The sequence below is a fragment of the Oncorhynchus gorbuscha genome, linkage group LG10 (genome assembly GCF_021184085.1).
Source record: "Oncorhynchus gorbuscha isolate QuinsamMale2020 ecotype Even-year linkage group LG10, OgorEven_v1.0, whole genome shotgun sequence".
Classification (NCBI taxonomy): Eukaryota; Metazoa; Chordata; class Actinopteri; order Salmoniformes; family Salmonidae; genus Oncorhynchus; species Oncorhynchus gorbuscha.
This window is the reverse complement of record NC_060182.1, coordinates 80,806,154-80,819,083: the sequence shown is the minus strand read 5'-3', so window position 1 is coordinate 80,819,083 and position 12,930 is coordinate 80,806,154. Positions and strand designations below refer to the sequence as shown.

The 12,930-nt window shown below is 45.0% G+C and overlaps 1 protein-coding gene across 1 annotated transcript; it reads left to right on the top strand.

Moving 5' to 3' along the window:
- The first annotated feature begins 513 nt into the window (after window positions 1-513).
- On the top strand, window positions 514-5,426 carry LOC124046627 (HEAT repeat-containing protein 5A-like). The gene is made up of 3 exons (XM_046367231.1): window positions 514-571; window positions 4,592-4,875; window positions 5,092-5,426. Exons 2-3 carry the CDS (start codon window positions 4,790-4,792, stop codon window positions 5,333-5,335), a joined length of 330 nt encoding a protein of 109 aa, XP_046223187.1. The 5' UTR covers window positions 514-571; window positions 4,592-4,789; the 3' UTR covers window positions 5,336-5,426.
- The last annotated feature ends 7,504 nt before the right edge of the window (window positions 5,427-12,930 follow it).

Here is a 12,930-nt window from a genome sequence, read left to right as displayed (position 1 = left end):
AATGAGTGATGGCAGAACGGCATAGGCAAGATGCAGTAGAAGGTATAGAGTACAGTATATACATATGAGATTAGGAATGTAGGGTATGAAAACATTATATGAAGTGGCATTGTTTAAAGTGGCTAGTGATACATTACATCAAGATGGCAAGATGCAGTAGATGGTATAGCGTACAGTATATACATATGAGATGAGTAATGTAGGGTATGTAAACATTATATAAAGTGGCTAGTGATAAATTGATTACATCAATTTTTTACATTATTAATGTGGCTGGAGTTGAGGCTGAAGAAATGTGGCATGTCACCTATAACACTCGCAAACTTTTACAGATGCACAATTGAGAGCATCCTGTCGGGCTGTATCACCGCCTGGTACGACAGCTGCTCTGCCCACAACCGTAAGGCTCTCCAGAGGATAGTGAGATCTGCACAACGCATCACCGGGTGCAAACTACCTGCCCTCCAGGACACCTACAGCACCCGATGTCACAGGAAGGCCAAAAAGATCATCAAGGACAACAACCACCCGACCCACTGCCTGTTCACCCCGCTATTATCCAGAAGGCGAGGTCAGTACAGTTTCACCAAAGCTGGGACAGAGAGACTGAAAAACAGCTGCTGCCAACATACAGTCTCAAATCTCTGGCCACTTTCAGAAATTGATTTAATAAAGGTATCACTAATCTCTTTAAATAACGCCACTTGAATAATGTTTACATACCCTACATTATTAATCTCATATGTATATACTGTATTCTATACCATCTACTGCATCTTGCCTATGCCTGCACGGCCATCGCTCATCCATTTATTTATATATATTCTTAGTCATTCCTTTACATTTGTGTGTATTAGGTAGTCTTTGTGAATTTGTTAGATTACTGCACTGTCAGAACTACAAGCATAAGCATTTTGCTACACTCGCAATAACATCTGCTAACCATGTGTATGTGATAAAATAATTTAAATGTTGAAAGATAATGATGAAATAATTCCACTCTGAAACCTTATAATTGTATGAAATTGATTAGAATCATAAATTATAATCTGATGTGTGTACCTTTAGTCAGAATTAGGTTAAACAATGTATCTGTATTGTGGAAAAACACAGACTGTCTGAGCAAGGCATCGCTTCGGAGCCGACCTGGCTAGGCCTCTGAGAGACTTGGGAGAGGACAGGGAATACTTCTCAAGGTCTCAGGTCGACTAGGCATCTGAGAGATTTGGGAGAGGACAGGGAATACTTCTCAAAGTCTCAGGTCGGCTCGGCCTCTGAGAGATTTGGGAGAGGACAGGGAGTACTTCTCAAAGTCTCAGGTCGGCTAGGCCTCTGAGAGATTTGGGAGAGGACAGGGAATACTTCTCAAAGTCTCAGGTCGGCTAGGCCTCTGAGAGATTTGGGAGAGGACAGGGAATACTTCTCAAAGTCTCAGGTAGGCTAGGCCTCTGAGAGATTTGGGAGAGGACAGGGAATACTTCTCAAAGTCTCAGGTCGGCTCGGCTTCAGAGAGATTTTTAATTTATTTTATTTTTATTTCACCTTTATTTAACCAGGTAGGCTAGTTGAGAACAAGTTCTCATTTGCAACTGCGACCTGGCCAAGATAAAGCATAGCAGTGTGAACAGACAACATAGAGTTACACATGGAGTAAACAATTAACAAGTCAATAACACAGTAGAAAAGAATGGGCAGTCTATATACAATGTGTGCAAAAGGCATGAGGAGGTAGGCGAATAATACAATTTTGCAGATTAACACTGGAGTGATAAATGATCAGATGGTCATGTACAGGTAGAGATATTGGTGTGCAAAAGAGCAGAAAAGTAAATAAATAAAAAACAGTATAAAAACAGTATGGGAATGAGGTAGGTGAAAATGGGTGGGCTATTTACCAATAGACTATGTACAGCTGCAGCGATCGGTTAGCTGCTCGGATAGCTGATGTTTGAAGTTGGTGAGGGAGATAAAAGTCTCCAACTGCAGCGATTTTTGCAGTTCGTTCCAGTCACAGGCAGCAGAGTACTGGAACGAAAGGCGGCCAAATGAGGTGTTGGCTTTAGGGATGATCAGTGAGATACACCTGCTGGAGCGCGTGCTACGGATGGGTGTTGCCATCGTGACCAGTGAACTGAGATAAGGCGGAGCTTTACCTAGCATGGACTTGTAGATGACCTGGAGCCAGTGGGACTGGCGATGAATATGTAGTGAGGGCCAGCCGACTAGAGCATACAAGTCGCAGTGGTGGGTGGTATAGGGTGCTTTAGTGACAAAACGGATGGCACTGTGATAGACTGCATCCAGTTTGCTGAGTAGAGTGTTGGAAGCCATTTTGTAGATGACATCGCCGAAGTCGAGGATCTGTAGGATAGTCAGTTTTACTAGGGTAAGCTTGGCGGCGTGAGTGAAGGAGGCTTTGTTGCGGAATAGAAAGCCGACTCTTGATTTGATTTTCGATTGGAGATGTTTGATGTGAGTCTGGAAGGAGAGTTTGCAGTCTAGCCAGACACCTAGGTACTTATAGATGTCCACATATTCAAGGTCGGAACCATCCAGGGTGGTGATGCTAGTCGGGCATGCGGGTGCAGGCAGCGATCGGTTGAAAAGCATGCATTTGGTTTTACTCGCGTTTAAGAGCAGTTGGAGGCCATGGAAGGAGTGCTGTATGGCATTGAAGCTCGTTTGGAGGTTAGATAGCACAGTGTCCAATGACGGGCCGAAAGTATATAGAATGGTGTCGTCTGCGTAGAGGTGGATCAGGGAATCGCCCGCAGCAAGAGCAACATCATTTGGGAGAGGACAGGGAATACTTCTCAAAGTCTCAGGTCGGCTAGGCCTCTGAGAGATTTGGGAGAGGACAGGGAATACTTCTCAACGTCTCAGGTCGGCTCGGCCTCTGAGAGATTTGGGAGAGGACAGGGAGTACTTCTCAAAGTCTCAGGTCGGCTAGGCCTCTGAGAGATTTGGGAGAGGACAGGGAGTACTTCTCAAAGTCTCAGGTAGGCTAGGCCTCTGAGAGATTTGGGAGAGGACAGGGAATACTTCTCAAAGTCTCAGGTCGGCTAGGCCTCTGAGAGATTTGGGAGAGGACAGGGAGTACTTCTCAAAGTCTCAGGTCGGCTAAGCCTCTGAGAGATTTGGGAGAGGACAGGGAATACTTCTCAAGATCTCCCTAATCTCGGGGGATGGAACTGTCGGCTGGGTAGTGACACGGTATGTGCATAGGATACCTACTGTTTGTGTGTGAAGGTATGTGCGTAACGAGCCAGTATAAAATGGATGGTTTTGTACAACGGACTAGGACGTCCTCGTGAATGAACACTTTGACCATTGTAAGCTGAGAAATCTGACTGTTTCATTTAAACCAGAATCTTACAAACTCTGGGTTGCGGATTCCAATACCTGTCCCTGTCGTCCAAAGGTAACACGCCGAAGACCGTGCACGGGCGGTTCATTGACCCGTTAATTAAAGACCTGTCCCCTGACATTGGGGTTCCATAACGGGCCGGTATATATCTAAGGTCGACAGAGACAGTGACGGAATCCAACCAACATTGCTTTTCCCAGCCTACAAGACAAGTTGAGTAAGTCTTTATTCACAAATTTGGGGAATATTTTAAGACATCTTGGACTTGATATTCTGAACACCTAGAATTAATCAAGGATAGGAACTTAGGTACTCTAAACAGATTCACCGGGACGGTCTAATACTTTGTGTATTAATCATTCAGACCTGAGGTACCTGTGCACTACCACATACAAAATTCTTATAACAGTATGTGACCAATAACATTTGATTTGATATGTTTTTCCATTAGCAGACTATGTTCCATAATGTCAAAACCTGCACTGAAGTGTAACAAAACAGCTTTTTATCATAAATATCTCTCAGCCAATCATCAGTCATTTGTTTAAGTGTCATGCTTGTTGAATGTTCTTCCCTATAAGCCTGCTGAAAGTCTGTTGTAAATTTGTTTACAGTAAAATAGCATTGTGTCAAACAAAATTTTTTCCAAAAGTTTACTAAGGGTTGGTAACATTAGTAAATGGGATAAGCAATTTCATAAATGCGTCAAGTGCAGCATCCGGTTGCTCCTCATTACACACCACGGACCAACACATATTCTTTACATCAACAACATAGGAATCATGTCTCTCTTCTCAGCACTTACGATCAATTTTCTGCTCTGAGACGCTTTGTGGTTACGGATCCAGGTAAAAAGAGACACATTTTGCCACATTTGATCACAGCTTCTGTCCATCCACAGCCTGTTATGTAGGTGTGTATCTTTGTTTGTGGTATCTGTCCTCTGCTATGTGATCAGAGCAGAGTTTTTCTACTGTTTCTTTTCACTCAATGAAGAACTAAATAGTGTTTGTGGGTTGGTGGTTTTCCTTTGAAAGTGAAATTCATCTCTCACTTTTTTTCCTTACAGTTCTATGTCCCTTTTTAGCTCTTTATCACAGAGATAGGTTTGATACTCTTTTATTAAACTTTTTAAACTCAATTTGAGTGACTGTGTGACTGCTGTTACAATTATTTTGGCTCTACCTCAGGCTCTAAATTATTCATCTCCTGTATCCTGGACAGGACCCAGATTCTGGAACAGTTTACTGAGTCTCTGAAGCAGTTGAAGGGTTTCCGGCAGCAGACTGTTCAGACTCACGTGACCGCAGCTCTCTCCAGTGTCCTGAAGGTAAACACTCAGAGCCTGAACTCTGTTGCCTTTTGCATTACCAACCTACACAATATTATGTTTTCTTACTCTAAAACCCCCTGCTGTGCTGCATGGCTGCTGAGGGCCTGTCTCGTTTGGTACAGGTGGTCAACGACCCTGCATTCACCCTCTCCACGACCCTGATCAGCTTCGAAAAGTGAGCGGACAACCCCCAACCCCTTACCACACACATACTGGACTGTTCTGCCTTTGGCAGTGATATTGTACAATGTCTTGCACTGTCTTCATTTCGGATGGCATATTAGCGTTCATACTAAGTTAATGTTGTGACATTTGTGTGTTGGTTGGACAACAGTTTATCAGTTTCACAGTGTGTTGGACCTCAGATTGATCCTATCTCACCCCCCACCAGGTTGAAGACCGATGCTGTGAGGCGTACGGGTCATGCCCTGGTGCTGGGTGCCCTGTACCGCTATGTAGAGGCCATCAGCTCCCCCCAGCACCTCAGTGCCTGTGTGGGCATCCTCTTCACCCTGTCCCAAGACAGCATTTCCCAAGAGGTCCAAGTACAGAGTTTGTTTCTATCGTCACCCACTCAACAGCTGTTATGGACAGACCCTGTATGTCACTTCCTCAGCACCTCAAAAATAAGTTGAAAAGGTCTATAGGGAAATAAAAGTCTCTGTTGGGAACTTGGCAACTGTTTCCTCTTTGTCTGTACAAGAGGTGGGTGCTGCACTCTCTGTCCAAGGGTGATGGACCTGGATGGTCCTCTGTACCATGGCCATGTGAAGGCCAGAGGCAGCCGCTCCAGCCCCCCCACCCATGTAGAGATATACCAGAGCCTGGTCCGCTGCCTAAACTCCCTCATCACCACCCTAGGACCTTACCTACAAGGTGACTCCCATACTTAATAAAGACTGTCAAGGATAATCTGATAGAGAAGAAAAAGAGGGGTTTATTTTACAATATGAGGACCTGACCTACAAGGTGACCAAACTCATAGGCGCACACTGAGTCACTGTAAAGTAGAAATCTGATACCAGAGAAAGTACCATTGATTTCTTGGATTGTTTTACAGAATGTGACTTAATGTAGCATGTTGACGTTTATTTTAGTTTTTATTTCACCTTTATTTAACCAGGTAGGTCAGTTGAGAACAAGTTCTCATTTACAACTGCGACCTGGTCAAGATAGCACAACGCAGTGCGACAAACAACGCGGAGATACACATGGAATAAACAAATGTACAGTCAATAACACAATAGAAAAGTCTACATACAGTGTGTGAAAATGCAGTAAGATTAGGGAGGTAAGGCAATAAATAGGCCATAGTGGTGAAAAAAATTACAATTGAGCAGTTAAACACTGGAATGATAGATGTGCAACAGATGAATGTGCAAGTAGAGATACTGGGGTGCAAAGGAGCAAAGCCATTAATAACAGTATGTGGATGGTCAGTTTTACAAGGGCATGTTTGGCAGCATGAGTGAAGGATGCTTTGTTGCGAAATAGGAAGCCAATTCTAGATTTAACTTTGGATTGGAGATGTTTGATATGGGTCTGGAAGGAGAGTTTACAGTCTAACCAGACACCTAAGTATTTGTAGTTGTCCACGCATTCTAAGTCAGAGCCGTCCAGAGTAGTGATGTTGGACAGGCGGGTAGGTGCAGGTAGCGATTGGTTGAAGAGCATGCATTTAGTTTTACTTGTATTTAAGAGCAATTGGAGGCCACGGAAGGAGAGTTGTATGGCATTGAAGCTTGCCTGGAGGGTTGTTAACACAGTGTCCAAAGAAGGGCTGGAAGTATACAGAATGGTGTTGTCTGCGTAGAGGTGGATCAGAGACTCACCAGCAGCAGGAGCGACCTCATTGATGTATACAGAGAAGAGAGTCGGTCCAAGAATTGAACCCTGTGGCACCCCCATAGAGACTGCCAGAGGTCCGGACAGCAGACCCTCCGATTTGACACACTGAACTCTATCAGAGAAGTAGTTGGTGAACCAGGCGAGGCAATCATTTGAGAAACCAAGGCTGTCGAGTCTGCCGATGAGGATGTGGTGATTGACCGAGTCGAAAGCCTTGGCCAGATCAATGAATACGGCTGCACAGTAATGTTTCTTATCGATGGCGGTTAAGATATCGTTTAGGACCTTGAGCATGGCTGAGGTGCACCCATGACCAGCTCTGAAACCAGATTGCATAGCAGAGAAGGTATGGTGAGATTCGAAATGGTTGGTAATCTGTTTGTTGACTTGGCTTTCGAAGACCTTAGAAAGGCATGGTAGGATAGATATAGGTCTGTAGCAGTTTGGGTCAAGAGTGTCCCCCCCTTTGAAGAGGGGGATGACCGCAGCTGCTTTCCAATCTTTGGGAATCTCAGACGACACGAAAGAGTGGTTGAACAGGCTAGTAATAGGGGTGGCAACAATTTCAGCAGATCATTTTAGAAAGAAAGGGTCCAGATTGTCTAGCCCGGCTGATTTGTAGGGGTCCAGATTTTTCAGCTCTTTCAGAACATCAGCTGAATGGATTTGGGAGAAGGAGAAATGGGGAAGGCTTGGGCAAGTTGCTGTTGGGGGTGCAGTGCTGTTGACCGGGGTAGGAGTAGCCAGGTGGAAAGCATGGCCAGCCGTAGAAAAATGCTTGTTGAAATTCTCAATTATGGTGGATTTATCAGTGGTGACAGTGTTTCCTATCTTCAGTGCAGTGGGCAGCTGGGAGGAGGTGTTCTTATTCTCCATGGACTTTACAGTGTCCCAGAACTTTTTTGAGTTAGTGTTGCAGGAAGCAAATTTCTGCTTGAAAAAGCTAGTCTTGGCTTTTCTAACTGCCTGTGTATAACAGTTTCTAGCTTCCCTGAACAGCTGCATATCACGGGGGCTGTTTGATGCTAATGCAGAACGCCATAGGATGTTTTTGTGTTGGTTAAGGGCAGTCAGGTCTGGGGAGAACCAAGGGCTATATCTGTTCCTGGTTCTAAATTTCTTGAATGGGGCATGTTTATTTAAGATGGTTAGGGAGGCATTTAAAAAAAATATCCAGGCATCATCTACTGACGGGATGAGATCAATATCCTTCCAGGATACCCCGGCGAGGTCGATTAGAAAGGCCTGCTCGCTGAAGTGTTTCAGGGAGCGTTTTACAGTGATGAGTGGAGGTCGTTTGACCGATGACCCATTACGGATGCAGGCAATGAGGCAGTGATCGCTGAGATCTTGGTTGAAGACAGCAGTGGTGTATTTAGAGGGGAAGTTGGTTAGGATGATATCTATGAGGGTGCCCGTATTTAAGGCTTTGGGGGGGTACCTGGTAGGTTCATTGATCATTTGTGTGAGATTGAGGGCATCAAGTTTAGATTGTAGGATGGCTGGGGTGTTAAGCATGTTCCAGTTTAGGTCGCCTAGCAGCATGAGCTCTGAAGATAGATGGGGGGCAATCAGTTCACATATGGTGTCCAGAGCACAGCTGGGGGCAGAGGGTGGTCTATAGGAGGCGGCAACGGTGAGAGACTTGTTTTTAGAGAGGTGGATTTTTAAAAGTAGAAGTTTAAATTGTTTGGGTACAGACCTGGATAGTAGGACAGAACTCTGCAGGCTATCTTTGCAGTAGATTGCAACACCGCCCCCTTTGGCAGTTCTATCTTGTCTGAAAATGTTGTAGTTTGGAATTAAAATTTCTGAATTTTTGGTGGTCTTCCTAAGCCAGGATTCAGACACAGCTAGAACATCCGGGTTGTCAGAGTGTGCTAAAGCAGTGAATAGAACAAACTTAGGGAGGAGGCTTCTGATGTTAACATGCATGAAACCAAGGCTATTACGTTTACAGAAGTCATCAAAAGAGAGCGCCTGGGGAATAGGAGTGGAGCTAGGCACTGCAGGGCCTGGATTCACCTCTACATCGCCAGAGGAACATAGGAGGAGAAGAATAAGGGTGCGGCTAAAAGCAATAAGAATTGGTCGTCTAGAACGTCTGGAACAGAGAGTAAAAGGAGGTTTCTGGGTGCGATAAAATAGCATCAAGGTATAATGTACAGACAAATGTATGGTAGGATGAGAATACAGTGGAGGTAAACCTAGGTATTGAGAGATGAAGAGAGAGATATTGTCTCTAGAAACATCATTGAAACCAGGAGATGTCATTGCATGTGTGGGTGGTGGAACTAATAAATTGGATAAGGTATAGTGAGCAGGACTAGAGGCTCTACAGTGAAATAAGCCAATAAACACTAACCAGAACAGCAATGGACAAGACATATTGACATTAAGGAGAGGCATCCTTAGTCGAGTGATCAAAAGGGTCCAGTGAGTGGAGAGGTTGGTTGGGGGTCACGGCGATTTAGACAGCTAGCCAGGCCATCGGTAGCAAGCTAACATAGGATGGAGGTCTGTTGTTAGCCAGCTCTTGCGTTCCGTCAGTAGATTAGTGGGGTTCCGTGTGGTAGAGGGGATTAATCCAAATCACACAACAAAATAAAAAATAAATAAAATAAAAATAAAAACAATATATATAGTTATAGAGGCCCAAGTAGAAACATAATAATAATAAAAATAAATTGTCCGATTGTCTATTCTGAGAGCAGCCGGTAAGACAGCTAACAGTTAGCAGGCCGCAGATGGGCGTTCAGGTAACGTCGCGACGGAGGAGCCAGCCGGATCTCCTTCGGGTAGATAACGTCGGCAGTCCAGTTGTGAAGGCCCGGTGGGGCTCCGCGTAGGCAGTAAAACGGGTCCGGATAGGTGACTGCAGCCCAGGAGTGATTGACGGAGCTCAGGAGTGATTGACGGAGCTCAGGAGTGATTGACGGAGCTGGCTAGCTCCGGAGTAATTGATGTTTGCTCCGGAATCGATGAAAGCAGATAGTCACACGGATAGCAGCTAGCTAGCTGTGAGATCCGGGTATGAATGTCCAGAGAGCAGTTGAAATCCAGGGACATTTCGAGCTAAAGGATAGCTGATGACCACAAACAGCGGTTAGCTGAATACTAACGATTTGCCAGTAAAGAAGCTAGCTAGCTTCTGATTAGCTTCTGGCTAGCTCCTGGCTAGCTTCTGGCTAGCTCCTGGCTAGCTTCTGGCTAGCTTCTTGGAGTTTCTGGCTAGCTTCTTGGAGGATTGCAGATTTGAGGTAAATAATACTTATTTATAAATATAAATTGGTGAGGCGGGTTGCAGGAGAGTGTTTTGAAGATGAGTTGATGGAAAATAAAAATAAAATGTATGTGAAAAAAGTTGTAAATATATATATATATATACAGGACACGACAAGACGAGGACAAAAGACGTCTGAACTGCTATGCCATCTTAAGATGCAGCTTAGATGGGCAGCTGTAAAGTCAAAATTGGTTATATTGTAAAACTTCATCAAAACAAAAAGGAGCTTTTTGGTTTTAATTCAAGCTTTGGGTTAGCAGTGTGATTAAGGTTAGAGGTTAAGCTTTAATGACTTTGTAAGCCTTGCCAGGCACCTCACGATAGGCTGTTGAATGAAGAGGACCAAGGCGCAGCGTGCTGAGTGTACATTTTATTATTATTAGAAAAGACGCCGAACAACACAATAAACACTACAAAACAAACCGTGAAGTTAAAGGCTATGTGCCATAAACAAAGTCAACTTCACACAAAGACAGGTGGGAAAAGGGCTACCTAAGTATGGTTCTCAATCAGAGACAACGATAGACAGCTGTCCCTGATTGAGAACCATACCCGGCCAAAACATAGAAATACAAATAATAGAACATAGAATACCCACCCCAAATCACACCCTGACCAAACCAAATAGAGACATAAAAAGGATCTCTAAAGTCAGGGCGTGACAGTACCCCCCCCCCCCCCCCCCAAAGGTGCGGTCTCCGGCCGCAAAATCTGAACCTATAGGGGAGGGTCTGGGTGGGAATCTATCCGCGGTGGCGGCTCAGGTGCGGGACGCAGACACCATGGATCATCACTGGAGGCTTCGTGCCATGGATCATCACTGGAGGCTTCTTGCCATGGTTCATCACTGGAGGCTTCATGCCATGGATCATCACTGGAGGCTTCTTGCCATGGTTCATCACTGGAGGCTTCATGCCATGGATCATCACTGGAGGCTTCTTGCCATGGATCATCACTGGAGGCTTCGTGCCATGGATCATCACTGGAGGCTTCTTGCCATGGAGCATCACTGGAGTGGACAGTCGCACAGGAGGCCTGGCTCTGGGAGCAGGCACCGGACTCACCAGGCTGGGGAGACATACAGGAGGCTTAGTTCTGGGCGCAGGCACAGGACTCAACAGGCTGGGGAGACATACAGGAGGCTTTGTCCTTGGCAGAGGCACCGAATACACTGGGCTGTGGAGGCGCACTGGCGGTCTCAAGCGCAGAGCTGGCACAACCCATTCTGACTGGATGCCCACTTCCACCCGGCAAATGCGGGATGCTGGCACAGAGCACACCGGCCTGTGAATGCTCACTCGAGACACAGTGCGCATCACCCCATAGCACGGTGCCTGACCAGTCACATGCTCGCCACGGTAAGTACGGGGAGTTGGCTCAGGTCTGAATCATGACTCTACCACACTCCTTTTCCTCCCCAAATTTTTTTGGGGGGCTGCCTCTCGTGCCTGCTTCGATGGTCAGCCTCCTCATATCGCCGCCGCTCAGCTTTAGCTGCTTCCAGTTCCTCTTTCGGACTGCGATATTCCCCAGCCTGCCTCCAGGGTCCTTTCCCGTCCAGGATTTCCTCCCGAGTCCATGAATCCTGAACACGCTGCTCCTCCTTACCACGCTGCTTGGTCTGTTTGTGGTGGGAAGTTCTGTCACGGCTGTTGAATGAAGAGGACCAAGGCGCAGCGTGGTGAGTGTACATTTTATTTTTATTAGAAAAGACACCGAGCAACACAATAAACACAACAAAACAAACCGTGAAGCTAAAGGCTTTGTGCCATAAACAAAGTCAACCTCACACAAAGACAGGTGGGAAAAGGGCTACCTAAGTATGGTTCTCAATCAGAGACAACGATAGACAGCTGTCCCTGATTGAGAACCCTACCCGGCCATAACATAGAAATACAAATAATAGAACATAGAATACCCACCCCAAATCACACCCTGACCAAACCAAATAGAGACATAAAAAGTATCTCTAAGGTCAGGGAGTGACAATCATAATACTTAGGTGCGGATTCTATATGTATAGCGATTCGATACTGCAATTTGTGTTTCCAAACATATTGCTCACTATATGTCTGCTGCAGAGAGATGAGAGACCATTAGAATATTAGTTTTGATCAGTCATGGGAAAAAAAGTGCTGAAAACAGACGACGGAGAACAAGTTATAACAAGCTAAAGGATGAAAAATACCAGTTTTGGTGCAGGTACAGCTGACTACCGCTAGCTAAAGCTACCTAGCAAAAATAATTGATACTTGCAGTCAAAGTATCGATATAATATCACCCAAAATAATATTGCAAGATGTAGCTATACATTTTTTCTCCCCCATCACTTATATGTAGGAGTGTCATTTTGATAATAGGCAAACTGAGGAGGAGGAAGAGGAAGAGGAGGCTCAAGTGTATCCTACTGTGGAAGAGTTTTGAAATCTGCCACACACCCTTTGAAACAGCAATTGTTTTCTTGGATGAAAAAAGCATGCACACATTTAAAAATGATATGAATCTTATCCTTCTGTCTATAAAATGTCTAGCACAACTAGCTACATTTCTTTTTCAGCTTTACACATGTATTCTGGGATTCCACCTCTGTAAACGTCATTTGCCTGATGACGGGCTAGAGAACGAGTCTCATTTCATACAAGCGCATTTGTTTCCTTCCCTAGACTCCCCTCCTCCACTATACCTTTGACCTTTTTCAAAAGGGTCATATGGTCACTGATGCAAGTACAACTATCATTCCCAGTACCTCAGCTGTCAGATCTTTCCCACACTCCTCTAGCTTGGTCCCAGATCTGTTGGCTCAGTCTTGCCAACTTGTTGACAATGACCTAACAATGATTATAGGGGTTGGCAAGACAGCAAGAACTGATCTAGAACCAGGTTAATAGTCCTCCCATCTCCTCTAAAGGGGCTTCTGTTGTTTGATATGACAGGTAGATTAACAGCACCATGGCACCAGGGAGGACTAGTTTCTAGTCTCCACTCCCAGGGAGCTAATAACACTTTTCTGTTGCTTGTTGTTTGTCTTCTGCTGTGTAACTCACAGTCTGGTCTCTTTTCTGTCAACCCCTGGTTTGATATAGGATTTTCCAGTTA